The 26,466-nt window shown below is 42.2% G+C and overlaps 1 protein-coding gene across 1 annotated transcript in view; it reads left to right on the forward strand.

The window, feature by feature from the left end:
* The first annotated feature begins 6,205 nt into the window (after positions 1-6,205).
* Positions 6,206-26,466, forward strand: part of LOC136883687 (uncharacterized) — a 101,858-nt gene continuing 81,597 nt past the window's right edge. The window contains exon 1 of the mRNA XM_067155989.2: positions 6,206-6,327. Within this exon, the coding sequence (XP_067012090.2) occupies positions 6,248-6,327 (80 nt within the window). The 5' untranslated portion in view covers positions 6,206-6,247. The remainder of the gene's footprint in view (positions 6,328-26,466) is intronic.

Genomic DNA, 26,466 nt, shown 5'->3' on the forward strand with positions numbered 1-26,466 from the left:
CTCAAGATGAGAATCCCTGGAGGTGTTGTCTTTCAGAGTTGATTGTCAAGTGCGGTAAGACAACTCTAGATTGGCTGTGTGGAACCTTTCAACACAGGCCGCGCTGAAACCTCGCCAGGGGTCGTGAGAGGTGCGGGCAGCAGGCTAGGCGCCATATTGGGTTCACCCAGCTGTGCAGGCTAATACTGGAAGTTGTTTTGAATCTACGATATTTTTCATGTATTCTCAGACATAGAAATAAAATGGTAAACCACTGTGTAGTTTGGGGGTGTAATTTCAAATACTCTTCTCGAGAAAGGTACAAGGCACAGAATATTTCTTTGCATAAGTAAGTAAAATACGGTACCGTAGGCTTAATTACTTACCGGTATGTACTTAGGCGTATTGCCGGAATTTATTTGTGAAGATTTTTTTTTTTTTCCAAACTAGCAAGATACCCGTGCTTCGCTACGGTATTATACTGAAATTTATAATTGAATGCTTATTGTTTTAGATATATAATCCGCCTAAATTCGCGGTCTGACTCGTTTTCTGCGAGAACCCACCAAAATTCCCGATCTGACTCGTTTTCTATTAGATTACGGCATGTTTCCTCCCATTTTTCAATCTTCTTCTCCAGCAATCGATTTCGTACTTCCCGGGCTAGGCTCAGGTATTCCTCCCGGTCAGTTGGGTCCGTAAATCTTTGCCATCTTTTCCTATAATCATTTTTAATATGGATAAAATCCTTCAGGAGATCCGGCGTGGTGTCATATTGGGTGCCGAGAAGGCACTGAACCCGCGGCCGGACTGTATTCTTAGTCATTACCCGTCCAGGAGCCGTTTCCAGCGCGGTCCGCACATTTGACGACGGTCCGGAACATTATTATTATTATTATTATTATTATTATTATTATTCTTTTTATTATTATTATTATGTGTTGCTGGAATGGATGATGACAGGAAAACCGGAGTATCCGGAGAAAAACCTGTCCCGCCTCCGTTTTGTCCAGCACGAATGTCACATGGAGTGAACGGGATTTGAACCACGGAACCCAGCTGTGAGAGGCCGGCGCGCTGCCGAGGATCCTTATAAGTACATTAAGAACAGTAAAATAAATTGGTCTCACCTCCTTCTACACCCCACCGCCGTTAAGTTTATTTACCGGCACCCCCCCCCCCCGCAAAAAAATTAAAAGAAGGCTTGTTTCTTATGTTTAAAGAAGATTTCAAACACCAATGTTCACGTCTATTACCTTCAGTTTTGAGATATAAGTATCCCCATAAAAATAATTTACTTTTTTCACTTCATTTCACACTACTCCCCCCCCCCTAAGTGAATTTTCCCGCAAAAAATACTTGTTTCTTTAATAGTAAAGGATCTTCTAAATACCAATTTTCACGACTCTAACTTCTTCAGTTTTTGATTTATGTGTCCTCATGAAAGGAATTCAACTCCTTTACACTCCCGCCCTCCAAGATGGTTTCCCCCCAAAACGCGTTTTTCTTTGTTTTTAAAGGAGATCCAAATACGAATTTTCACGTCTGTAACAACTTTAGTTTTTATTAGATGTATGTATTCTCATTCAATTAATTCAATTAATTTTTTGAATTTTTTCACCCCCCCCCCCCGCTTCATTGGATTTTCCGAGAATACGTGTTTCTTTATTTTTAAAGCAGATTGCAAATATCAAATTTCACGTCTGTAACATCTTCATTTTTGAGATATCAGTAGCCTAATTAAAAGAATTCAACACCATTTTCAGTCACTTTTACCCCCCCCCCTCCACCCAAGTAGTATTTCCGAAAGCTAAAAATACGCGTTTCTTTATGTTTAATAGAGATAAAAAACCATTTTTCACTTCTGTAACATGTTAAGTTTTTGAGATAAACTGTAAAAATTCTCATTTTAAAATTTCACCCTTTTTGAGTTCCCCTTAAGTGGAGTTTCCAAACACAAATCACCTATGTTTCTTTAGATTTACAGGAGATTACAAACACCCACTTTTTACGTCTGTAACATTTAACGTTTCCAAGATATTCTGTAGATATAGTCTTTCAAAAATTCACCCAATTTGTCACTCCTGTTTAACCGCCATTAATTGGATTTTCCAAAACTAAAAAATACGTGTTTCTTTATTTTTAAAGGAGATCCCATATACAAATTTTCAGTTCTGTAATATCTTTCGTTTCTGAGATATATGTATCCTCATTAAAGGCATTCAACCCATTTTTCACCCTTTTACACCCCTCCTATTGGGATTTACAGGAAACAAAAAATACGTTTTCCTTTATTTTTAGAGGACATTCTAACTACCAATTTTTACATCTGTAAATTTTAAAGTTTTAAGATGTAGACACACTCATTTTAAAAAATTTACCCACCCCCTTTTTACCCCCCAATATTTGGATTTTCCAAAAACGAAAAAATACGTGTGTTTATTTATTTTTAAAGGAGATTCTAAATACCAATTTTCACATATATAACCTTTAAACATTTTGAGATAGATACACTCATTTTAAAATATTACTCCCTTTTCACCCCCCCCCCAAATTGGATTTTCCAGAAACAAAAAAAATACGTGTTTCTTTATTTTTAACGGAGATCCCAAACACCAATTTTCAGGTCTGTAATATCTTCAGTTTCTGATATATAAGTAGCCTCATTAAAGGCATTCAACCACTTTTTAGCCCCTTTTCACTCCTCCTATTGCGATTTTCCGAAAACAAAAAAATACGTGTTCCTTTATTTTTAATGAAGGTTCTAAATACCAATTTTTACATCTGCAAACTTTAAAGGTTTGGAGATATAGATTCACTCATTTTAAAAATTCACCCCCTTTTCACCCTCCCATTAATTGGATTTTCCAAAAACAAAAAAATACGTGTTTCTTTATTTTTAAAAGAGGTCAAAAGTACCAATTTTCAGGTCTGTAATATCTTCAGTTTCTGAGATATAGGTACCGGTATCCTGATTAAAGGCATTCAACCCATTTTTCCCCATTTTCACCCTTTTTCACCCCTCCTATTGGGATTTTCTGAAAACAAAAAAATACGTGTTTCCTTATTTTTAAAGAAGATTCTAAATACCAATTTTTACATCTGTAAACTTTTAAAGTTTTGAGATATAGAGCAACTCATTTTAAAATTTCACCCCCGTTTTCACCCCCTTATCGAAGGAATATCCAAAAATCCTCTCTTAGCGAGCACCTACGTCATAATATGAATATATCCCCAAAATTTCTTCTCTTTATGTCCAGTAGTTTAAGCTCGGCGATGATGAATCAGTCAGTCAGTCAGGACAAGCTACTTTATATATATATAGATGAAACATCTAGAAGAGATCTTAGAGAAGCCTGGAGAGAAGGATGGCAGCCAACGAAGAATTCAGCAGTGTGCTCCCAGCATTTTCGCCTGGAAGATATGGACTATACCGGTACTGGACAAACACGTAGATTAAGAGAGGTTTTTTTTTTTTTTTTGCTAGGGGCTTTACGTCGCGCCGACACAGATAGGTCTTATGGCGACGATGGGATAGGAAAGGTCTAGGAGTTGGAAGGAAGCGGCCGTGGCCTTAATTAAGGTACAGCCCCAGCATTTGCCTGGTGTGAAAATGGGAAACCACGGAAAACCATTTTCAGGGCTGCCGATAGTGGGATTCGAACCTACTATCTCCCGGATGCAAGCTCACAGCCGCGCGCCTCTACGCGCACGGCCAACTCGCCCGGTAAGAGATAGTTCAATTCCGTCAGTATTCCCGTCATTCCCTAGGTAGGTACGGTACCTTGTTACTTACAAACTTAGCGGAGACCATCTTGAATTACTTTTTTGGTCTGATAAGACAGTGAGGAGGGTGGGACAACAATCCTACTTGTCGTCAATTCAAGTCTGCATTCAAAAGACTTGTAGTCAGGAAGCACTGGCAGTTGTTTACACCAGAGTGATGTTAATATGTTGCATGCAAGTAGTACAGCCAGTACGAGCCGCCAATTTATTGAGTCAGGTGTGTCAACACCAGTTACATCACTAATTATTGATGATCATGACTACATCTCTTCTTTGACTTGTCTGTCACTAAATGTAGATAATATACACCTGGCGAGTTGGCTGTGCGGTTAGGGGTGCGCAGCTGTGAGCTTGCATCCGGGAGATAGTGGGTTCGAACCCCACTTACCGGCATATCTCCATCGGCCGATATTGTGAAGTTTTGCAAATTGACTGAAAGATTATTCAAATTTAAACCTTGTACTCCAGAGAAATATCCGTACCTCAGTACAGTAGCAACTCATGCTGTGCAGCTTAGTTTATTTAAGTCACTGAATGGTCATGTACGGTATTTGACTTAGATCCGTTTTATACACATTTAAATAACATTGTTAAGAGTTTGTCCAGCAAGTATCTAAAAATTCGCATCCACCATTGTGTACGTGAACAAAACACATTTAACACTGAGCATAGGTCAGTATATAATAGTTGGCAATATTTAAACATCTGTTGGCCTAAAGTGTGTGGAACTCTCAGTTGTCCATTAAGAGCCTATTAACGCATGTTTTGCACAATTATTGTATATTCTTGTACAGTTAAAACAAATAGATTTCAAATGCATTTCTCTTCTGTTGACACGGCCACTACTCTTCCGGTCGAGACTGCCTTGGTGATTGCAATGGTGGCGGCCGATGTGATTGTGCAGTCTCTTCTCTTACCTCCTCCCGCTCGATAGCGTTTCTCTTTCTCTCCCCAAATACTTCCGAGCTCGTACGTATATGCGCGAAGGCGGAGAGCAGCGACGCCTCGTGCACCTGCGCACTTCGGAATCGGGTGAGCGGCCTTGGCTCGCAGATGCAACGATGCCACTCCTCACGGTCTGTCACAATCAGGCCATACAATTTCCAACGCGGCATAATGTGGGCTAGGGAGCTGACGCAGCCCCGCATCCTCGCAGGGCTGACCTTCACTCTGTCGCTATGACTGTGGCGATGTAGAACGAACATGCTGCGTTACTAGCCTTGCCGTTTTTAGCCGATATCACAAACAGTTTAAGTAATTGAAATATTTCTTGGGTGAGGAGGGCAGAATTCGTACTTTTAAGGTGGAAACACATTTACAGGAAGCATTTCCATTATGACGCCCTTTATTATGCAGATACATTAACAAGTGGTTTAGAAATATCGTAATGTCACCTGAATTAAACACTTTTATGACATCGTTTTGTGTTAATTATCAGCAGTCCCCAGTCAAAATTTAAAATAGAACTGATAAGGTTTCAGTGTAACACAAGTTTGAAAGTTAGATACTACAGTAATCCAGGTGCCCTTCTTGCGTTTTATAACAAAAAGGAAACAAAGATTTTCCGCTTATCAACGTATTGACATGCAAATCAGTTGCTAAGTTTCGTTCTGCGTACCGTTACGAACACAGATTTTGTCATGAACATAGAGAAGAGTAAAGGTACTGTAAGTAAGTCATCTTTGACGTTGCGTTGGAAGTAGTATCATGCATTCATTCTGCACGAACAATTTTCCCTGACATAACAAAGTTATTGAAATCAAAGACATGTCGTAAATACAGAAAAGAGAACAGTTCAATTTTGTTGTATATTTAAACGGCTGATTTTTTAAAACTGTAATTCTTGAATTCTTTCTGTCTTGCATAAAATGTGCCGTCCATTACGTCACTTCCCCCTACCACGCGTGCCTCCCAGTATTCCGTCTCTCCGTCCTGCCCACTCGCGCTCTCTCTCTCTCTCTCCTCTTTAGTTTTCGCTCTCAGCCCTCAAAGCCCGGGGCTGCTGCCAGTTGCCAAGCACGATGGCTGCCCACATGGAATAGTGTGCCTTGCAGTGCCTTACACGTACGCGTGAAACACTCGGTTATTCGTGGACGTTGAGTTTGTTCAGTCGCTGTGCTAATCAGTGGTTAGAATATTACGACCAGATCAGGTTATTTGTTTACTAAAGTCAGGAAATATGGCGTTAGTGAAAGACAATGAGCTGACCGACATCTTATTAGAAACACCATCTTTTTTCACGAAATTAAGCGATGAAGACAAAGTGAAGATTTTAGCAGAAAGGTCTATACCAAACCTTTCTTTAAAAAAAGTTGATGGCAGATTTACACGGCACTTTCAAAAACAGTGGTACGCTATAAAGCCGTGGTTAACTGGCAGTGTAAAGAAAAACAAACTCTTTTGTTTTTATTGTCTTTTATATTCAAGAAATGATTACGAATGGTGTCAAGTGGGGGTAGGAGAAGATAGTTTAAAGCACTTCATGGCGAAAACTAGAAAGCACGAGTGCTCAGTTAACCATTTAACTGCGACAGCCAAGATTCATGACCTGCAGTCTAAAAGGTAAGTTTGTATTTAGATATTTATCTGAGCTATATCGTTAACGACCGGCCCCATGGCTGTAGGGATAGCGTACCTGCCTCTTACCCGGAGGTAACGGGTTCGATTCTCGGCCAGGACAGGGATTTTAGAGATTTTTACCTGGGTCTGAGGGCTGGTTTAAGACCCATTCAGCTCACGTGATTGAAATTGAGGAACTATTCGACGGTGAGATAGCGGCCCCGGTCTAGCCAAAATAACGGCCGAGAGGATTCGTCGTGCTGACCAGACGACACCTCGTAATCCGTAGGCCTTCGGGCTGAGCAGCGGTCGCTTGGTAGGGCTGTAGTGCCATGGCGTTAGTTATATCGTTAACATAATGCCTTTGCAGTCCGGCTCCATGGCTAAATGGTTAACGTGCTGGCCTTTGGCCACAGGGGTCCCGGGTTCGATTCCCGGTAGGGTAGGGAATTTTAATCATCATTGGTTAATTTCGCTGGCACGAGGGTACGAGGTCACCTAAGGGCGTCAAATGAAAAGACCTGCACCTGGCGAGCCGAACATTTCCTCGGACACTCTCGGCACTAAAAGCCATACACCATTTCATTTCAATGCCTTTGCTGGTGAGACTTAGTGTTTACTAGAAAGGTACTAGGAAAAAATACCAGATAATTTTTTACAATTGAGTAGGATTATTCATAAAGGCAGTATAGAAAACAAAGTAGGCTATACTTATCAAAAATACTCATGTATTAAATGAGAAATTTGAAATTATCAGAAATCCCCGGTTTTTAAGTCTATGATGGGAAGCAGCAATATTGCGGTTTCCGTCACCACCATCCTAATACTTCCAGTTCCAAGCTGACTACGAGTTGAGAGCAATTTATTTATGTTTAGGATATGAACACTATAAATATTCGCACGCATTTCTGTTTCACACAAACACATGTTGTCTTCATACACTACCCAAAAGTTGGCTGTCTTTTAGAATATATGCACATGCATTTCACATTTTGCTCCTCTCTTAATCATTCGAAAACATTGCCAAAGCAATAAACTGTTTTCTTCTTAATCTGTTTACCCTCCAGGGTTGGGTTTTTCCCGCGGACTTAGCGAGAGATCCCACCTCTACCGCCTCAAGGGCAGTGTCCTGGAGCGTGAGACATTGGGTCAGGGGATACAACTGGGGAGAATTACCAGTACCTAGCCCAGTCGGCTTCACCTGCTGTGCTGAACAGGGTCCTTGCGGGAGGGATGGGAAGATTGGAAGATAGACAAGGAAGAGGGAAGGAAGCGGCCATGGCCTTAAGTTAGGTACCATCCCGGCATTTGCCTGGAGGAGAAGTGGAAAACCACGGAAAACTACTTCCAGGATGGCTGAGGTGGGAATCGAACCCACCTCTACTCATTTGACCTCCCGAGACTGAGTGGACCCCGTTCCAGCCCTCATACCACTTTTCAAAGTGGCAACTAATCACACTAACCATAGAGGCGGACATAAACTGTTTTGAAAAGTGCAAATTTTGGGCAGACGAGTATTTTAGTTTCTTCTTTGCTAGGAGGAATCAATTCAACATACAGGATTGAAGTTTGTTTCTCAATTTGGTCTTATTAGTAGTAAAAGCAGGAAAAAAAACCCCGCCCTGTTGGAGCAGAAGAATGTGCTAAAATTCGTCAAATTTGGAAAGATGTTGTCGCTTACATGATTTTTCGTTTCGGAAACAGAATTCCAAAATATCATAAATTCTTAGTTTTCTTTCAGCGATTCTGTGGACTTGTTTGTTAAGAAGGAAGCCATACCTTCCAGTGGCGACTCCGTTAAGTGTAACTTAAAAGTTTTTCAGTCTGTTGAACACACAAGTTCAGTATAAATATTGTTTAATGGTGTTTTTTTTTTTTCAGGTATGTTATAGTGTAATATTTATATTGAGCTTCCGTGGCTCAGGCGGCAGCGCGTCGGCCTCTCACTGACGGGTTCCGTGGTTCAAATCCCGGTCACTCCATGTAAGATTTGTGCTAGACAAAGCGGAGTCGGGAAAGGTTTTTCTCCGGGTACCGGGTACTCCGATTTTCTCTGTCGTTTTTCATTCCAGTACGCTCTCCAATATCATTTCACAATTCCTGCCTTCGCTGCTAGATGGGGCTTCATTCATTCCATTCCTGACCTGGTCAAATGACTGGAAAACAGGTTGCAGGTTTTTATTCGTTTATATGGAGCTTGTGTGTTTGAGAGACTGACAATGTTTTAAGTTTCTATGGACTTGGCTAACCACCATTTTCTATCCCACTTCATAAACACTTTCTGTAATTATTATATTAGGGAAATATATTGCATTTGCAGTTTTTCTTGTTCGATATGAACAGATTTCTTAAAATAGGATCGCGAAAATCCATCGTCTTTTCGAATTTTCTAGGTTCGACGTGGACAGATTTCTTAAAATAGGATCACGAAATTCCCCTCTTAAAAACCTGTTCGCAGATTTCAACTTGAAATGATAGGCACTTGGCTCTGAAAGTTCTTATAAATTTCTTTCTTGTTCTTCTGCTGCTCTAGAAGAGCTTCTATTCTACCCCCGTAAAGGGTATAAGATTTTTTTAAAAGAAAAGAACTAACCTACTAAAAATGTCCATGAAGTACTAGTTCTAGTACTAAAGTTCTAAAGGTGGCAGCCCTGCTGTGCACTATGTCTTCCAGCAATAGCGTGGTCAGGATCGGCCGATTGGGAGGGGGTTATATTTACAAAAAGATGGTAGAACACAATAAAGGTGCATGCATGATTTATCATTATAAGAGCAGTGGCGGCGCTAATAAGCTGCCCCCCCCCCCCGCAATAAATGAAGTTACAAGGTTGTGTATTATTACAATGAACAACAACGATGCAACGATAATAATAATAATTATTTTACATAAAATCACTTTTCAGTCACTACTGCTCTGAATTTAGGGTAGTCGCCCAGGCGGCAGATTCCCTATCTGTTGTTTTCCTAGCCTTTTCTTGAATGATTGCAAAGGAATTGGAAATCTATTGAACATCTCCCTTGGTAAGTTATTCCAATCCCTAACTCTTCCTAAAAACGAATATTAGTCCTCTTGAATTTCAGCTTTATCTTCTTACTAGAGACTTACATGCCCCTCCTTTACATCCTTACTACAACCTCTAAATACACTCATAACCATGTGGAGAGATCTGTACCCTTTATTTACAATCCCATTTATGTGATTACCCCAATGAAGATGTCTCCTTATATTAACACCTAGGTAATTAAATGATCCCCAAAAGGAACTTTCACCCCATCAACGCAGTAATTAAAACTGAGAGGACTTTTCCTATTTGTGAAACTCACAACCCGACTGTTAACCCCCTTTTATCATCATACCATTATTACAACATTATCGAGTTCATCCTGCAGTTGCTCACAATATTGTAACTAATTTATTACTCTGTACAGAATAACTTCTTCTTCCTTTGCTTTTCCTACCACTTTTCCAACAATTGTGGGGTCGCGGGTGCGAAATGCGCCGAGCATGTGGATTCGGCCCTGTTTTACGGCCGGATGCCCTTCCTGACGCAACCATATCTGGAGGGATTTAATCACTATTGGGTGTTTCTGTGGTGGTTGGTACTGTTGTATGTTGTCTGAATATGAAGAGGAGAGTGTTGAGACGGACACAAACACCCAGTCCTCAAGCCAGAAGAATTAATCAGAAGCGATTAAAATCCACGACCCGGCCGGGAATCGAACCCGGGACCCGCTGAACCGAAGGCCAGTACGCTGACCATTCAGCCAACGAGTTGGACTCTGTACAGAATAACATCATCTGCTAAAAGCCTTATCTCAGATTCCACTTCTTTACTCATGAATGTCGGGCTGAGTGGCTCAGACGGTTAAGGCGCTGGCCTTCTAACCCCAACTTGGCAGGTTCGATCCTGGCTCAGTCCGGTGGTATTTGAAGGTGCTCAAATACGACAGCCCCGTGTCGGTAGATTTACTGGCACGTAAAAGAACTCCTGCGGGACTAAATTCCGGCACCTCGGCGTCTCCGAAGACCTTAAAAGGTAGTTAGTGGGACGTAAAACAAATAACATTATTATTATTATTTTTATTTACTCATGAATGAAAATCCACAGCCTCTTTCCAGTCATTTGACCGGGTCGGGAATGGATGAATGAAGCCCCCATCTAGCAGCAAGGATGGGAATTGTGCCGGCTGCCGAAGCCTGTCGCACTCCTCTGGGGTAATGATTAATGACTGACAGACGAAATGAAATGATATTGGAGAGTGTTGCTGGAATGAAAGATGACAGGGAAAAACGTAGTAGGCCTACTCGGAGTAAAACCTATCCCGCCTCGGCTTTGTCCAGCACAAATCTCACATGGAGTTAACGGGATTTGAACCACGGAACCCAGCGGTAAGAGGCTGCCGCCTGAGCCACGGAGGCTCTCACTTCTTTACTCATATAATTTATATATACAGTATAAGAAAACATAAAGGTCCAATAATACTGCCTTGAGGAATTCCCCTCTTAATTATTACAGGGTCAGATAAAAATTTGTCTACTCTAATTCTCTGAGTTGTTCTATCGAACCAAATCCGACGGAATTAAAATGATACATATGGTACGAACACACAAAAAACACACACACACACAAGAAATGCATATTCCAATTATAGTAAGCAAAACACGCTGACATTCTCAGTATTAAGAAATAATCTCGTTCCTGTCCGGCTCCATGGCTAAATGGTTAGCGTGCTGGCCTTTGGTCCCAGGGGTATACCTGAGTGAAAATCAATAAACGTCGTTGTTTAGAAATTATCAACAAAATTACCCGCGTAACCATAATTGGTTAATTCCTCTGGCACTGGGATTGAGTGTATGTGTAGTCATCATCATTTCATCCTCATCACGACGCGTAGGTCGCCTACGGGTGTCCTCAAATCAAAAGACCTGCACCTGGCGAGCCGAAGTCCTCGGATACATCCCGGCACTAAAAGCCATAGTCTACGCCATTTCATTTCATCTCGTTCCTAGCAACAAATAAATTACAACTCAACCGCCCATGGCCCGTCATAAGCCTGCTTAGCTACTCTGACTGCCGAGAGTTATAAACTGGCTCGAAACTTCAGTATTTAAGGTTTAGATAAGGAGGATGCCTTTGTTATTGCATCTTCGCTGACTGCTGGGTTCTCAGAACTGGCTAATTACTTCAAAAGCCTTGTTGATTGTTGTGAGTGGCAGCAAGGCATGGTTATTTTTGGAACAGGCTGGGAAAACCACATTCTTTCAGAAATAACTACCGTGCTCCTATTGACGAAAGAAGCTCTGCACTACGACGGCCTAAGTTTGGAATAACCCTGTGTAAAACAAATAATACTCTGTTGTGTGTTGTAGGTTTATCAATATGTAAAATCACTCTTCAGCTTCTGAATTAAGAAACAGCCATGGGACCCTCACAAGCCGGGTCCTTACCGCCGCCACTGTATAAGAGCACTGATACACGTGTTGGCTCTACAATGATGTCTTTGAATGTTTATTTAGTTTATTGTTAATTCTCTGTTTATAATCTTTTTTGTAAAAATTATATGGTACGTGGGAGGTTTCTAACCCCCAGTAACACTCCTCCCCCGCCCTGGCTACGCGCCTCTCTAGTATGCATACGGTACATACATACATACATACATACATACATACATACATACATACATACATACATACATACATACATTATCATTATAGAATGTTATGCCTTTCAGCGTTCAGTCTGCAAGCCTCTGTGAATTTACTAGACGTCGCCACAATCCCCTATTTGCAACTAATGCTGTGGCCTCATTTAGTTCTATACCTCTTATCTTTAAATCGTTAGAAACTGAGTCTAACCATCGTCGTCTTAGTGTCCCTCTACTTCTCTTACCCTCCATAACAGAGTATGTTATTCTCGTAGGTAACCTATCCTCCTCCATTCGCCTCACATTACCCCACCACCGAAGCCGGTTTATGCGTACAGATTCATCCATCGAGTTCATTTCTAAATTAGCCTTTATCTCCTCATTCCGAATACCCTCCTGCCATTGTTCCCACCTGTTTTTACCAGCAATAATTCTCGCTACTTTCATGTCTGTTACTTCTAACTTATGAATAAGATATCCTGAGTCTACCCAGCTTTTGCTCCCGTAAAGCAAAGTTGGTCTGAAAACAGACCGATGTAAAGATAGTTTCATCTGGGAGCTGACTTCCTTCTTACAGAATACTACTGATCGCAACTGCGAGCTCACTGCATTAGCTTTACTACACCTTGATTCAATCTCACTTAGAAACGCACACATCCTAAATACTTGAATTTATCTACCTGTTCCAGCTTTGTATCACCAGCCTGACATTCAGTTCTGTTGAATTTCTTGCCTACTGGCATCAATTTAGTCTTCGAAAGGCTAATTTCCATACCATACTCATTGCACCTATTTTCAAGTTGCAAGATATTAGACTGCAGGCTTTCGGCACAATCTGCCATTAAGACCAAGTCGTAAGCATAGGCCAGACTGCTTACTACATTTCCACCTAACTGAATCCCCCCCTGCCATTTTATACCTTTCAGCAGTTGATCCATGTAAACTACGATCAGCAAAGGTGAAAGATTACAGCCTTGTCTAACCCCTGTAAGTACCCTGAACCAAATTTGTTACTTCCATTGACCTGTTTCAGTCTCATCTTTGGCTTTAACAATATGAAATTTACTGAGGTATGAGCGATGCTATAGTTCAGCTCATGAGTTTCGACTTGACACTTGAGCGCTGCCTTTTGGAAGACTAAGTGAATTAATAAACAGCCAATCATAGGCAACATACCGTTCCGATAGAGAGAGCCCTGCACGGATGCGGATATCCGCGAAGTTAGTGTCTTGGTGGATACAAACTGTATGGCAGTGCAGGTGATTTTGCTAATAATTTCCAAACAATGACGTTTGTTGATTTTCACTCAGGTATACTCTTGTTTTGTTTGAGGTTAGGCGACCCTTGACACTGATTGGTATGGGAGAGTAGTGCTGTATGAAGAGTCTTGAAACCATAAAGCCGTAAATCTGACCTAAGCCTAACTGGTTCCTGCCCAGGAAGGAAGGAAGGAAGGAAGGAAGGAAGGAAGGAAGGAAGGAAGGAAGGAAGGAAGGAAGGAACAAAAGTCAATACGTCGGTAGTTGTCGCTAGAGAAAATTATCCATAAACCAGCGACTGTAGGGGTTCTGGTGCCAGGTGTCAGGTCTATTGTATTATATTAACAGATCTATCTGTTTCAATAGGGGCTGCATGGTCGAGGCGGTAAAGGCGTGCTCGGTTCGCCCGGAAGGACGTGGATTCGAATCCCCGTCAGGAAGTCGTAAAATTTAAGAAACGAGATTTCCACTTCCGGAGGTGCATATGGCCCTGAGGTTCACTCAGCCTACACCAAAAATGAGTACCAGGTTAATTCCTGGGGGCAAAGGCGGCCGGGCGTAGAGCTAACCACTCTACGCCATCACCTGGCGAGGTTAACAATGGTGGAAACCTTTACCTTCCACTCCTCCAAGGGCCTTCATGACCTGTAAGGAGGTGACTTTGCTTTGATATCTGTTTCAATACCTTGGGTGTAATATGCTGTTGTTAAATATTTAAATTATTCGCGGATAACCATTTTTCGGATACGGATAACCATTCGCGGATGGGGATGAGTGTGTGGATGAAGGAAGTGCGGATGCGGATATTATTTTGTAAATCCGTGCAGGGCTCTACCGATAGAGCGCGTTAGACTCGACTTCCGGTTAACAGTAGTATGTCTGTTTTGTTGTCTATGTTATAACAAATACAGTAGAGACAATACGCGACACTCAGCGAGATATCGAGGGACAGCTATTAGAGCCCTCTCCAGCGGGTAGACCTGAGAACTACTGATTCTGTCATAAGAGCACGTGTTGTGGAGTAACAACACCGTGTTTATTACAAGCTAGTCTCCTTTTATTAACAATCCCCCAGACTCAGACTCTACATAAACTCATACATAGACGTTACAATAACTGCAACTAGATAGCGTGCGGTATCCCCTTGAGTCCGTCACATCTCCTCCCCACCATGGTCGATTTCCAGACGAACGACCAGCTGCACCGGTCGACTGATTCTGGAGCCGTCTGGCTGCGTAGGATGATTGTTCGGATCTTTCCATTTCTCCCAGGGAGAAGCTCCTCTATTCTCGCTCGTTTCCATACGTGGCGTGGCCTAGAGTCCTCCTGGAGAAGGGCAACGTTTCCGATCCTTGGCGAACCCTGTTGATTGTGTGGTATTTTCACCTCATGGTAGTTTCGCAACTGGAGAAGATACTCCGCTTTCCAACGTTTCCAAAAATTTTGAAGAACTCGCTGCCTCGTCTTAAATTCCGATGTCAAATTTTTCCCTATGGTGGGTTCTACTCCAAACGGGATGGCTGTTAACCTTTTTCCGACTAGAAAGTGAGATGGGGTCAGAACATCGCCAGTGTTTGTGTCCTCGGTGATCAGTCTGCTGTTAAGGGCGGCTTCTATGCTGATAAGTGTTGTGTACAAGCCTTCCTCGTCCTGCTGTGAGCGTCCTAGAACCTTCCTCAGGCATCGTTTGGTAGAACCGACCATCCTCTCCCAGAATCCTCCCCACCAAGCCGCCCGTGGCGCGATGAACTTCCATTGGACTCCTTGGTGAGCACAGTAGTGATGCATGCTGGGGTCTACCAAGACGTCTTCGAGAGCCATGAGTTCCTTATTCGCTGCAGAGAAAGTGCGTGCGTTGTCCGAGTATATAGTGTGGGGTATACCCCGTCGGCTAATGAATCTTTGCAGAGCCATCAGAAATTTTTCTGTTGACATATCGATTGATAGTTCCAGGTGGAGTGCGCGAGTGGAGGCACAAGTGAACAGAACTATGTACGACAGAACTATGCCAGCGAAGTCCACACCTGTTACAGAAAAGGGTTCTGTAAGTTGCACACGATCAAGTGGTAGGGGGGGCCTCTATCTCGCTAAAGCGAGCGTTTCGAGCTATCTTGCATGGTAGGCATGAATGGAGTACTTTCTTAATTGTTCGTCTAGCTTGGAGAATCCAGTATTCTTGTCGTAGATCTCCTAATACGATGCGAACTCCTAAGTGGTGCAGTCGTATATGGGTGTGTCTAATTAGCAATTTTGTGAAGTGGTGTTCACCATGCAGTATAATTGGGTGTTTCTGCCCGTTGGTCAGCTCCGCACATTGGAGTCTCCCACCTAGTCGAATTACACCTTGGTCCATGAAGGGGTTGAAGCGTGCAAGCTTAGATGTATTGGGTAGCTGTACACCTCGCTGTAGTGCGCTTATCTCGGCAGGAAATTTTTCTCGCTGGACGTTTTGGATCCAGTATGTTCGGGCGGTTTGCAATTCTGCGGCTGTCAATGCGTTAGAACGGGTTATTTTATCTTTGAGAGCTTGGATGAATCGAAATACCCACGCTGTGACATGTAGTAGTTTCCAGTAAGCGCTGAACCTTAGTACATCTAGGACGACCGGGCGAGTTGGCCGTGCGCGTAGAGGCGCGCGGCTGTGAGCTTGCATCCGGGAGATAGTAGGTTCGAATCCCACTATCGGCAGCTCTGAAAATGGTTTTCCGTGGTTTCCCATTTTCACACCAGGCAAATGCTGGGGCTGTACCTTAATTAAGGCCAAGGCCGCTTCCTTCCAACTCCTAAGCCTTTCCTATCCATCGTCGCCATAAGACCTATCTGTGTCGGTGCGACGTAAAGCCCCTAGCAAAAAAAACACATCTAGGACGGGTTCAGTAGTGGGGATTACGAACACATTTGGCAGCTTTTTGATCTCTGGAAGTGGCAGGTGTTCCGTTATGTAGGGTGGCCAAATATCACTGTGAGTAAGCCAGCAGGGACCACACCACCACATTTCTAAGGATGGTAGCTGGTCTGCGTCTATACCTCGCGTGGGATAATCTGCAGGGTTTTGGTCTCCAGGACAGTGTCGTCACTGGCTGGGAGTTGTGTGGCTAATTATCTCTGTTACACGATTGGCAACGAAGGTCTTCCATTTGTTTGGGTCGTTTTTTATCCATCCCAACGTCACTGTAGAATCGCTCCACAGAGTGGCCCTGTTGAGGTCGAAACCTGTTTCCTCACAAAAAATAGCGCAGGAGGCGAGTGCCTATAAGTGCGGCGAGCAACTCTAATCTTGGAAGCGTCATCTTCTTCACTGGTGCTAGTCTGTTTTTGCTGTAAACTATGCGAGCGGGTGTAGTATAGTCCCGTGTTGACGTCACATAAATAACTGCTCCGTATGCCCTCTCAGAGGCATCACAGAATACGTGCACATGTGATTCGTCATTTGTTTGCCCCATCCCGATCCATCTGGGGATGTTTATAGATAATAGGAAGTGAAGTTTGCTAATCCATGAATGCCAATCCTTAGCTATATCCGGAGGTAGTAACTCCTCCCAAGTTAAACCTCTAAGCCAGCTGTCCTGAAAGATTAATTTAGCAACAATTCCTACTGGTGCGAAAAGTCCAAGAGGATCGTAGAACTGGGCGGTGGCACGAAGAATGTTTCTCCGTTTCTGGTTTGTGCATAAGATCGCTAGCAATCTTCTCCTTGTTGGTGAAAAGACAATCTTCAACAGTATTCCAGTCTACTCCCAGAACGGACGTCAATTTTCTTTCCTCCAGCTTTTCCTTGCACCATAACGTCTTTAACGGTTCCGAGTTAGTTGCCCACTTGGAGAGTGGGAGTTTAATCTGTTGTAAGAGCGCGGTGAGTTCCTGATATATAGCAATTACCTTTGAGTCATCATTAACACTTGCAGTGAAGTCATCCACAAACATAGGTTTGTCAACTAGCTCTGATGCAACTCTATATCTGTCCCGATTCAGTGTGGCAGTTACCCTTATAGTGGCCGACAGGAGGAATGGACTAGATGTCAGTCCAAAGGGCAAGCGTTTAAAGCAATAGGATATCAGCTCGTTTGATGTGTCACAGGTTCCGTCCTCCCTCCACTCGACACGATACCATAGAAATCTCGTAAGATCTCTATCATCTTCGTTGAGTGTTAATTGTAGGAATGCTTGTTGGCCGTCGCATACAATTGCTTTGAAGTGTTTTCTAAATCTTAACAATGTACCTAGAATTTCCGGTAACAGGTTAGGGCCCATTTCCAGCGCGTCGTTCAGTGATGGAGAGTCTGTTTCGTGGGAGGATGCGTCGAAGACGACTCTGTATTTTGTGCTACTCGCGTTGGATTTCTTCACAATGTGGTGGGGTAGGTAAAACACATCTCCAGAACAGTTGTTGTGAGGAACAGCCTCTACTTGATCTCTCCGTATATAATCGAACATGTGTTTATGATAAATGGACTTCAGCTCATCATTCCTTTGTAGTCTATTTTCTAATGATAAGAATCGCCTTTCTGCTGTGGTGAAGTTGGAGGAAAAGAGAACGCCCACTTTCCTAGGCAGCGAGCCAACTCTCCTTCCATCTTACTTACGGTAGGTGTTATGGAAATCTTGGAGAATGGCGTGATCCTTGGGTGACAGTGTTCGCCCTTGATGTTCCTTAATACCGATGGTTTCCAACTCCCGAAACTGACGTACACTGTCATCGGAGATTTCATCTACAACAAATGAAATATGATGGACCATTATCTGATTGACTGTAACGCCGGATCTATTTCCGCTAACGACGTATCCAAATATAGTAGGCAGCAGAACAAGAGAATGGGATACTCTCATTGGCTGTTTCATAGTCACAATCTTCCAGTAGTGATCTGCGCCTATGAGAACTTCTATCGGAAGTTCTCTTTCGTCTTGCGGATCTGCTAGTTTGAGTTTGTTGAGTGAAGCCAGGACCGTTATGTCATGCGGTGGCGTCGGTTGTGGTGTATAGGTGTTGTGACTTTCGAAAGCACTAACTGATATACGAGCATTAGTCGAAAATCCCATCATTTCAAATGAGACGTTCCTTCTTGAAGTTGAAGTCCTAGATGGTGATTCAAAGGAGGTTAACTCCAATGTCTGGCTATGATTAACGTTGAGTTCCAATGAATCTATCAGAGAATAATGAATAAAGCTAGACTGACTACCAGTGTCCAGGACACAACGGGTAAGTTTCAGTTTTCCTGTCGGTCCTTTGATCTACGTGTGAATAGTCTGAAGGTATGTGAAGTTAGAAGCGGTGACTTCTATTTTGCCGAAGGAAGAAGGCAGGGTGTCTGCTTTACTGCAGATAGATACGTGATGGAGACCCTTACACTGGTTGCAGGATGCCTTTCCTCGTTTGAAACATTTATCCTTATTGTGACCTTTCCTGAGACACAGGAAACAACGTTTTGCCGTCTTAAGTTTATCAGTTCTAACCTTGGGGTCTTGTATTTGTTGACAGTCTTGGACCTCAGTGCCCTTCATTTTCACAATACACACAAAACGGTGCCGTTTCTCGCTTGCTTCTTCTCGCAGCATTGTTTGCTTTTGTGTTCACCTGAAAAGCGGTGGCTGTAGGTATGTGAGGTGCTGCAGGAAAAAGATCTCCCCGTATTTTTTGTGCGTTGATAGCACCTTCGACCTCTTCATTAAGGAATTCCATTAGTTTCGAGATATTCCCTTCTTGCGTGTTGTGTCTTTTGGCGTGAATGAGCCAACGGCGACAGATGTCTTCCGGAAAGGCACGCAGTAGCTTAGGAGCGAGTATCCTTTTGTATAGGTCCACGTCTTCGCCTAATGCTCGCAAGGCTTGAATTCGCCTGTGACATTCGATGTACGTATTGTTTAGTATTTCCGGGTTCTCTGAAGCTGCAACCTCAAGATTTTCTAAGAAATCTAGATGTGATTGGATAATTCTACTTTTATCCCCATAGCGTGATATCAGAATCTGCTTAGTTTGTTCGTATGTGTCGCTTGTAAACGGCTATCCCGTCGACTAGCCGCTTTGGTTCCCCTTCCAAGTATCCGCGCAGAAAGACGTCTTTATTTATGGCAGAGACTGATGGATGTCTGTCTACGGATACCTCAAATTGTTCCCAAAACCGGGACCATTCCTCGATCTTTCCCGTGAAAGATTGTAATTTTGTCGTTGGTAACCTGACTTCTGGGACAACGTTGTGAACCGTTGGATTTGTAGAAGATTGGGTGGCGACATTCGTGCTATTTATAACTTGACTCTGTTCAAGAAGATGTTTCGCCCTTCTAATAGCTCGTTTGCTTTTATCTGTGTACTCTTTACATGCTATTGCATCTGCATTGTATTCTACGTCATCGAGCAGATCTTGAATGGAATCATCTAAGGCGAGTAAGTTGTCCAAAGCTTCGCGTAAACGTTCACTGAAATGCTCTATTTCGTCAACAGGTGTGGAATGATCGAACGTATTTATTTGATTTATGAAGTGTGTGGCATTTGCTCGATGAGTTATCCGTTTACGATTTAATTTTGAAAGATGCCCTGCAGTTTCAGTCATGTTGATGCTGGATTCTCGTTTGTACGTAATTTAGAGTAGAAATGACGAATCTTCGTATTAGGTTTAGTTCCTAGAAAAGTGACAGATGGCAGCACCAGTCAAGATGACCAGCGTGGATTTGTGGTATCAAGTCTTCTCTGTCACAAAATGGCGCCTTCGGAATCAAATGATGGGTTCAAGCGTTCATACAACTAAACGCGTACCTAAACCAATCATTACGGAACTAAAGGGGAAAACAACTATTGAGCCAAGCCCTACTTGAATGCCAATAAGTATTATATTGACTAAGAAAGAGAGTGAAGCTTGTACTTATCCGTCGTGTTGAGGCTAAACGTGATGACGTGAGGTTAGTGATTTACTCTTTACAATAATCCTTAAGGAGTGAACTTAACATCAATGCCTTCTCACAGAAACGACCAAATATGTTTCGGAAGCCGATAGTATTCGTGATTCGTGTGAACTCTCAATATTCTCCCGGGTTTCGGCACCAAAATTGTGGAGTAACAACACCGTGTTTATTACAAGCTAGTCTCCTTTTATTAACAATCCCCCAGAGTCAGACTCTACATAAACACATACATAGACGTTACAATAACTGCAACTAGATAGCGTGCGGCATCCCCTTGAGTCCGTCACACGTGTATTTGTGTATGAAGTTTTTGGTTTTATTTATGCATTTTCAGTGAGTTGACTTAATTAAATTGTAGCGTGTGTCATTCCTTGATATTTCCTCTCAACATGAGGGGAAAGTTGTGTGCTGTGTTTGGCTGCAGTAACTGTGAAGTAGAGAAGAATGCGCGGTCTTTCTTTCGCTTCTCTCGTGACAAGAAAATATAAGTAATATTGTGTTTGCATATATATTCTTCCAGTGACAAAGAGATTTTTATAGTATTTCATAATTTTCTGACCTGATCGACCCATATTTTAACTGGCTTAAAATATAATACGCATATTTTATTGTATAGTGCAACAGTTAACCTTCAATACCGATGTGTTTTTTTGTTTTTTGTTTTTTTTATGGTTCATGTTTGTGGGTTACTGTAGTCACATCCTAGTTCGTGAACCATGGGCAACGGCTGAGTGGCCTAGTAAGTGGTCCTGAGAGTCAGGATACCAGTTGCTATGGAATGGGAGTGGGCATCTCGGACATATTCTGAGTCGTGGCCCTCCTTGTGCTCAGGCGGCTAGGACTACACAATTCACCGGTGGTCCATAACCCGTTAGAGGAGAGATCCTCACTTGGACTATGTGCAAGTAGGGCAGCATCCTGCTTCATGAATTTACCGAGCTCAGAACACTTTAAGTAAGCCTCGGACCTATGGGAGTAATGGAGTCCCACTCCCATTTGACAGGCGAGGGACTCCTTGGAAACAACTTGGCGAACGAAATGGAATTCGATGGGGAGCTATCAATATTAATGGGGATTATGGAAGAAGGAAGGTAGAACTTGCTGAGTCAGCAAAGAGGATGCATCTGGATGTGCTAGGAGTAAGTGATATTCGGGTAAGGGGAGATAAGAAGGAAGAGATAGGAGATTATAAAGTGTACCTGACGGGTGTTAGAAAGGGAAGGGCAGAGTCTGGGGTAGGGCTCTTTATCAGGAATACCATTGCACGCAACATAGTTTCTGTTAGGCACGTAAGTGAGCGAATGATGTGGGTAGATTTGTCAGTGGGAGGAATTAGGACAAGAATTGTGTCCGTGTATTCACCATGTGAGGGTGCAGATGAGGATGAAGTTGACAAGTTTTATGAAGCATTGAGTGACATCGTGGTCAGGGTCAACAGCAAGGATAGAATAGTGCTAATGGGCGATTTCAATGCGAGAGTTGGGAATAGAACTGAAGGATACGAAAGGGTGATTGGTAAATGTGGGGAAGATATGGAAGCTAATGGGAATGGGAAGCGTTTGCTGGACTTCTGTGCTAGTATGGGTTTAGCTGTTACGAATACATTCTTCAAGCATAAGGCTATTCACCGCTACACATGGGAGGCTAGGGGTACCAGATCCATAATAGACTATATCTTAACAGACTTTGAATTCAGGAAATCTTTTAGGAATGTACGAGTTTTTCGGGGATTTTTCGATGATACAGACCATTATCTGATCTGTAGTGAACTAAGTATCTCTAGGCCTAGGGTAGAGAAAGTGAAATCTGTCTGCAAACGAATAAGAGTAGAAAATCTCCAGGACGAGGAAATTAGACAGAAGTACATGGATATGATTAGTGAGAAGTTTCGAACAGTAGACAGTAAGCAGGTTCAGGATATAGAAAGTGAATGGGTGGCATACAGGGATGCTGTAGTAGAAACAGCAAGGGAATGCCTAGGAACAACTGTGTGTAAAGATGGGAAAAGGCGAACATCTTGGTGGAATGATGAAGTGAGAGCAGCCTGTAAACGTAAAAAGAAGGCTTATCAGAAATGGCTCCAAACAAGGGCCGAGGCAGACAGGGATTTGTACGTAGATGAAAGAAACAGAGCGAAACAAATAGTTGTTGAATCCAAAAAGAAGTCATGGGAAGATTTTGGTAATAACCTGGAAAGGCTAGGTCAAGCAGCAGGGAAACCTTTCTGGACAGTAATAAAGAATCTTAGGAAGGGAGGGAAAAAAGAAATGAACAGTGTTTTGAGTAATTCAGGTGAACTCATAACAGATCCCAGGGAATCACTGGAGAGGTGGAGGGAATATTTTGAACATCTTCTCAATGTAAAAGGAAATCATCCTGGTAGTGTTGCAAACAGTCAAGCTCATGGGGAGGAGGAAAATGATGTTGGTGAAATTATGCTTGAGGAAGTGGAAAGGATAGTAAATAAACTCCATTGTCATAAGGCAGCAGGAATAAATGAAATTAGACCTGAAATGGTGAAGTATAGTGGGAAGGCAGGTATGCAATGGCTTCATAGAGTAGTAAAATTAGCGTGGAGTGTTGGTAAGGTACCTTCAGATTGGACAAAAGCAGTAATTGCACCTATCTATAAGCAAGGGAACAGGAAGGATTGCAACAACTATCGAGGTATCTCATTGATTAGTATATCAGGCAAAGTATTCACTGGCATCTTGGAAGGGAGGGTGCGATCAGTGGTTGAGAGGAAGTTGGATGAAAACCAGTGTGGTTTCAGACCACAGAGAGGTTGTCAGGATCAGATTTTCAGTATGCGCCAGGTAATTGAAAAATGCTACGAGAGGAATAGGCAGTTGTGTTTATGTTTCGTAGATCTAGAGAAAGCATATGACAGGGTACCGAGGGAAAAGATGTTCGCTATACTGGGGGACTATGGAATTAAAGGTAGATTATTAAAATCAATCAAAGGCATTTATGTTGACAATTGGGCTTCAGTGAGAATTGATGGTAGAATGAGTTCTTGGTTCAGGGTACTTACAGGAGTTAGACAAGGCTGTAATCTTTCACCTTTGCTGTTTGTAGTTTACATGGATCATATGCTGAAAGGTATAAAATGTCAGGGAGGGATTCACTTAGGTGGAAATGTAGTAAGCAGCCTGGCCTATGCTGACGACTTGGTCTTAATAGCAGACTGTGCCGAAAGCCTGCTGTCTAACATCTTGGAACTTGAAAATAGGTGCAATGAGTATGGTATGAAAATTAGCCTCTCGAAGACTAAATTGATGTCAGTAGGTAAGAAATCCAACAGAATTGAATGTCAGATTGGTGATACAAAGCTAGAACAGGTCGATAATTTCAAGCATTTAGGTTGTGTGTTTTCCCGGGATGGTAATATAGTAAGTGAGATTGAATCAAGGTGTAGTAAAGCTACAGTGAGCTCGCAGTTGCGATCAGCAGTATTCTGTAAGAAGGAAGTAAGCTCCCAGACGAAACTATCTTTACATCGGTCTGTTTTCAGACCAACTTTGCTTTATGGGAGCGAAAGCTGGGTGGACTCAGGATATCTTATTCATAAGTTAGAAGTAACAGACATGAAAGTAGCAAGAATGATTGCTGGTACAAACAGGTGGGAACAATGGCAGGAGGGTACTCGGAATGAGGAGATAAAGGCTAATTTAGGAATAAACTCGATGGATGAAGCTGTACGCATAAACCGGCTTCGGTGGTGGGGTCATGTGAGGCGAATGGAGGAGGATAGGTTACCTAGGAGAATAATGGACTCTGTTATGGAGGGTAAGAGAAGTAGAGGGAGACCAAGACGACGATGGTTAGACTCTGTTTCTAACGATTTAAAGATAAGAGGTATAGAACTAAATGAAGCCACAACACTAGTTGCAAATCGAGGATTTTGGCGACGTTTAGTAAATTCTCAGAGGCTTGCAGACTGAACGCTGAAAGGCATAACAGTCTATAATGATAATGTATGTATGTATGTATGTTTTTTTTTTTTTTCTGCATTCGAGTCGAAGCCCACTCAGTCAGTGAATTATGAATGGAAGGGATTTTTAGGAACTTATGTTGTTTTTTTTAATTTATTTTATTTATTGCTCGGAGACAGGAGAGATGGATTCGTCTTCTCTTCATAAGGCCTATGAGGACATCCAGCGGTACGCGTGAGTAGGCCGTGGATCGGAAGAAGATAGGAGTGTTGTAGTTCTGATAGCCTGATAGGGTAAGTTCGATACTAGGTGAAGGTCTTAGATTTGCAGTCCAATGTCAGAAAGAAATCGATGTGTTGTTGTAGGTGTGATCTGTGGGTTTTGAAATGTCACAGAAGTGATTTGGATAAGGTGTACAAGAAAGAAGGGACGTTACGCTTATATAAGAATTGAGTGGGTGCTCGCAAAAACGGGCTAACCAACATTTTGTCAGAACAGAGATAAATCGACTTTTGCAAATGTCCACAGCCTCTAGTATACATGCGGATATACAGCAACGCCATCTTTACGGCCTCCTCCGTAAACGTATGTTAGCCCGATTTTGCAATAACAAAATTGGCCTAAATAAAATGGCATAAAATTCAAAGCGTTGTATCCCATCACACAGGATTGCCTCATGTTAGCCCAACTCACAGAAGATACTTTGAACCTTCCGCAATTGATGGCAGCACATAACTCATATTTTCCAAATTTGTTGGTTAGCCCGTTTTTGCGAGCACCCATTCAATTATAAGATCTGTACAGATCATTTCCAGGTCAGCGACTTTAGGAATCCTCGACTATACAGCCAAGGGTATGTTACATTTTTACTCTAATTGTACGTAAATATTCCTCAAAGCATCACTATCGACAACATTTTCATACTTTTCGTTCTTTTATCCCTCTTCTCAGATTAAAGCCGGGACTTTATAGATTTTCTTTCTCTTAGTAGGCTTCATGTTAAGAGAAAAATTGTCCAGCGTTTAAATGTTAATTCACTGCATCATGTGTGTAAGGAATGTGCCGATATTTTTATTGACAGTGTCTTAATTTGATACAATGTTTTTTAAATGAGAAAAAAAGACAAATCTAACCGTAAAAGTTCAGGCCGGAATGCTAAAGCAAAAAACGTAATGCCTAAATAAAAGATCAAACCATTTCAGAGCAGTCCATTTCACATCTTGATTATATGTCTAATTTCAGTCTTTAAATAACAACCTTTTAAATAATTCTTCATTCATTTATCCAGAATTGCTTTAGCAACTTCGAAGTTAATATCTCAATAATATTTCTTTCTAGACGTAATTTATTTATCCACTAGCTGATGTACCCGTGCTTCGCTACGGGATTCTCAGAAAGACTGACTTTGTGGTTTTCCTAACTGAAGTCAACATAGGTCATTACAAAAACATCAGTAGGAATGTAGCGATTAAAAGCAATATTATCACATAAAATACTCGTTCAAATGAAACACTTCACATTTTCTAACTTTTAACGAACAGCACTACGGTGCCGATTCAACAGTCCAAAGTTCCAGAGCTGGAATGTCCAGGCCGCAGACGCTTCTCTGCCATTATTCCGTTAAATATGCACACTTCTAATTTCAATCAGTGCCTCAGAGTAGGGAATGAATAACTCGAATGCTATGATGAACCAGTGTGTTATGTACCAGTAGTATCGGAAAATTTATAAAACAGAGGAATGGCATGCTAAAGAAGAAAGTTACCTAACTCCCCAGCTACTTCCCGTCAATATTTAGGCAGACTGTTGCACTTGTACGACTGGGCGAGTTGGCCTTGTGATTAGGGGCGCGCAGCTTGCATCCGGGAGATGCTATCGGCAGCACTGAAGATATTATTCCATGGATTCCCATTTTCACACCAGGCAAATGCTAGGGCTCTACCTTAATTAAGGCCAAGGCCGCTTCCTTCACACTCATTGTCCTTTCCTATCCCATCGTCGCCATAAGACCTAACTGTATCGGTGCGACGTAAGGCAAATGTTAAAAAATACTCGGTACGCAGCAGTAATCCTATCTATCGTAGATGAATGGCAACAGAAGACAAAGCATATCACAATGAACAATGGTCAATGTAATGTTATTGTTGATCAGTTTTATGCGCCTTATATATTGTAGTTTTTCACATTTAGTTTTCTTTAGACTCTGTGATATTAGGGCGTCTTATAACATTATTTATAGCGTAGACTGTAGTTCCTTATTCTCCGACTTTACACACCGATTTTTATTAAATCCTGTTTACCAATTTTCTCGTGACTCGGCGCTGATAAGGACTTGGTAATAAAAATCCAAATTCATGAATATCTCTGATCATAGCCGGTATGGTAACAATGTACAAGACATAAATAAT

This window comes from Anabrus simplex, chromosome 1 (assembly GCF_040414725.1).
Source record: "Anabrus simplex isolate iqAnaSimp1 chromosome 1, ASM4041472v1, whole genome shotgun sequence".
In the NCBI taxonomy this organism is placed as follows: domain Eukaryota; kingdom Metazoa; phylum Arthropoda; class Insecta; order Orthoptera; family Tettigoniidae; genus Anabrus; species Anabrus simplex.